The 3651-nt window shown below is 31.9% G+C and overlaps 1 protein-coding gene across 1 annotated transcript in view; it reads left to right on the forward strand.

The window, feature by feature from the left end:
• The window catches only part of LOC107614121 (zinc transporter 1), a 5114-nt gene extending 3889 nt beyond the window's left edge, over positions 1-1225 (forward strand). Inside the window, exon 2 of the mRNA XM_016316348.2 lies at positions 570-1225. Coding sequence (XP_016171834.1) covers positions 570-961 — 392 coding nt within the window. The 3' untranslated portion in view covers positions 962-1225. The remainder of the gene's footprint in view (positions 1-569) is intronic.

Consider the following 3651-nt stretch of genomic DNA (forward strand, 5'->3'; position numbering starts at 1 on the left):
CTATTTTCTATTTTATACTGATTTGTATTATTTTCTAAATATTTTGATTAATTTATTACTCTATATATAGATACACTTCAGTTATGCATATTATTCATCAATTTTATTGTTTGATTAATGAATTCTCATAATTGTATTTCAATGAAGCATTAGAGCCTCATTACTTATTAGTTACTCTTCATGATTTCTTTGCTAGCTAGAATGACTTACTGTTTCAATTTCTTTTAGGTTTTCTTTCTTTTTTCTCACTTTCCACAACATTCTATATATAATATGAGAAAAAAATTGAATTTTTTTATAACTAACAATTAGCTAGTCTTTTTTCTTTGAATTTCCTTTAATTTTTGCTCTTTCAGGATTTTGTTGGCTAATTATTGGCAAAAGAAACGTTAGTTCGTTGCTCTTAAAAAACCATTCATATTTTAATGTGTTTTAGCTTATTTTATTTTTTCATCCTGATATATATATACCATGAATTTCAAATGATTGAGTATTAAAAATTATGATTTGAACATATTTAATTAGCTGATACATGATACATACATGTATATGTATTCCTGATTCCTCAGCTACTAAGTATGATGCATGGAGGAACTTGTGGACAATATCATTGCACAAGGTATTTGCAGCCATTGCAATGGGAATTGCATTGCTTAGGTTGTTACCAAAGAGGCCCTTAGTTGCAACAATTGCATATTCATTAGCCTTTGCAATCTCTAGTCCCACTGGGGTTGGTATTGGCATTGCCATAGACACCACAACACAAGGATCAACCGCAGATTGGATATACGCTATATCAATGGGCATGGCTTGTGGTATTTTCATCTATGTTGCCATCAATCATTTGATATCCAAAGGGTTCAAACCACAGAGTACGAACCGGTTCGACACACCTTGGTTTAGGTTTCTAGCTGTGCTTCTTGGAGTTGCTCTTATTGCTGTGGTCATGATATGGGACTGAATAATAATGATGATCAAGTTTCATACATGTGGGATATAATTGTTTTGTTAACGGTGGAAACTCAGGTGTCGTCAACTTTACGTTAAGTTGATTGTAACATGGTTGTGTGTGAGTGAATGATGGTCAATGAATGCCATTGTACATTTGCCAAAATTGGAATTGTTCTACATCTATCTTCTACTTGTATATATGTCTATGCAAGTATGCATGCCATGCATTGAACAATAATGTTCATAGCTATTTTAATTGGCATTAATTATTGTATGATCTTGTAACTAAAAATTGATGGTGAATGTATGTGATATCTATTTGCCAAACAGAAATGCTATAGAGATAATAAAAGATCAGCTTAAACAACTTAATTTGTTTTATTTAATATAATTACTGAATGTTAAATAAAATAATTTTAGACTATTTTTAACTAATACTTTTTTATTATTAAACATTTTCATTTGCCAAAGACTACAAGCAAAGTCTTCGCTATCTTTTGCATGTACATATATCAATTATTAATATTTGGTACGAAAAAGTTTTGGAGATTAGCATTTTTATTAAAAATTTGGCTAGCACTTAATCAATAAAAAGAAAGTGATTAATTATATATTATTAGATATAATCTCACACCATTAAAAATAGGAAAAACAACTATTTGTACCCATGAACTTTACGAACGCTGACAAAAATACTCATTAAAAAAGAAAACTAACGTTGTATCCATCAAAGAAGAATTCTGTACGACAAAAGTACCAAAATCATAAATTTATGTTGACTTTTTAATAAAATTTCAGAATTACCCTCACCATCATCTTCAACATCAACTCCCAACCATCTCTTCTTTTCCACCCAAACTTTCACATCCCTCCATTACCACCACCTTAACCATCTTCTTTTTTCTCTGCTATTCCACCATCGCTACCATGACAGCATTTCCATCTTCATGAATCCATATCCAAGAAACTTGATCACCGACACAACCTCTCCAACCGGATCCCTCTCCCCCTTTTTCTCCCCCTCTTCTCCAAACCCCGCGTCATCTTCGTCGCGGTCAACGCCACGCACCTCCATTGCCGTTGTGGTTATCGAAATCATTCTCTGACTTGACAAATATCCTAACATAGATATGATTGGAGATTTCTGAGAGAATTTGAACAATGAATACACTCAATTGGTTCAATTTAGGTATAGATAAAAATAAATAAATTATTAGTTACAGGAGATTTGTTCAATTTCGTTAATTATATAATAAATTTGTAATTTATACTGTTGTATATATAGGACCTTTCTCCATGGAGTCCATGAGCTTGAAGTGGACCTAGGAGGAGTTGAATCGCACCACAGGAAGGGATCTTGCGCGCTGGATCTCGGTTCAGTCTTGCTTCTGGAGCTTCTCCATCTTGTGCCGGCGTTAGACGGGGTCTTGGCCGGAGAGGCATTGCGGCATCTCTGTGCAACGGCGCTACTAGAGCTTGAATCCGGTGGCTTTAAACTCTGAACTTGCCACTGTGCCAAGGTATAGGTGATCTGTGTATGGGCTTGAGGCGGCGCCGGGACCGTCGTGGAGTTTGGGTGGCTGCAGTTGAAGGTGGTAGCGTTACGTGGGAACGAATGAATTGCCTGGTTGCCTTGTTGTGTCTTTGTCATCGTCAACGTGGAAAGATGGTGGTAATAGTGGTTAGTGGAGTAGTAGAGAATAGAGGGTGCTGGTTAAGGTAGTGGCAATGGAGGTATTTGAGATTTGGGAAAGAAGAGAGGAATGGAAGATAAAGGATGTGGGGTAATTCTGAAATTTTATTAAAAAGTCAACATAAATTTAGGATTTGGGTGCTTTTGTCGTACGGAATCCATTTTTGATGAATACGTTTCCTTCTTTAATGGGTATTTTTGTCAGCGTTCATAAAGTTCATGGGTACAAATGATTGTTTTTCCTTAAAAATATTAATAATGACTAATTAATAGCTATAAATTACAAAACCTGCTAGCCCCTGGCATTTCTCATGGAATATTGACCACACTTCCTCATTAATTATATATATACAATATTTTTTTAGCTGAAAAATCTATTATATATTTTACAATCAAAATATACCATATGTCACTCTCTGATTGCAATCAAAACTAAAATTTTTCCTCCAAAATTAAAGAGTTCTCTCCTCAATCTCTTTCTTTCTTTATCTCTCTCATTTATTCACTCACTTTAATTTTCTTATATATCATTATCAATGACCAATTACAAATTTAACAATCAAAATATGCAATATGACATTATCTAATTACATTCAAATTAAATCAAAATTAAAATATAGCTATATTATATATTATATTTATATATTACTAATTAATTTAATAAGTAAAATGTGTCACATGACAATCTTTTATTAAAATTTAGAAAAAATATTTTCCTTCAAAATTAATAAACATCTTTTTTATATTCTCTTATCTACCTCCCTCTTTTTTTTATTTCTCTCTATTCTTTCCACTCTATATATAATTTATAATTCATATTTTATATTAGTATTTTGACAAATCAAAATGTGTCATCAGATGTTTTTTATTATAGTTAAAATAAATTTTTTTTCTTAACTTTTAAAATTAACAAACTTCCTCTCTCATTCTTCTTCTTTATTTTTCTTTTTCTTTTCTTTCATTCTCTTTTTTTTTTTCTCTATTTTAAAACATAATATAATTTAAAT

The sequence above is a fragment of the Arachis ipaensis genome, chromosome B08 (genome assembly GCF_000816755.2).
Source record: "Arachis ipaensis cultivar K30076 chromosome B08, Araip1.1, whole genome shotgun sequence".
NCBI lineage: Eukaryota > Viridiplantae > Streptophyta > Magnoliopsida > Fabales > Fabaceae > Arachis > Arachis ipaensis.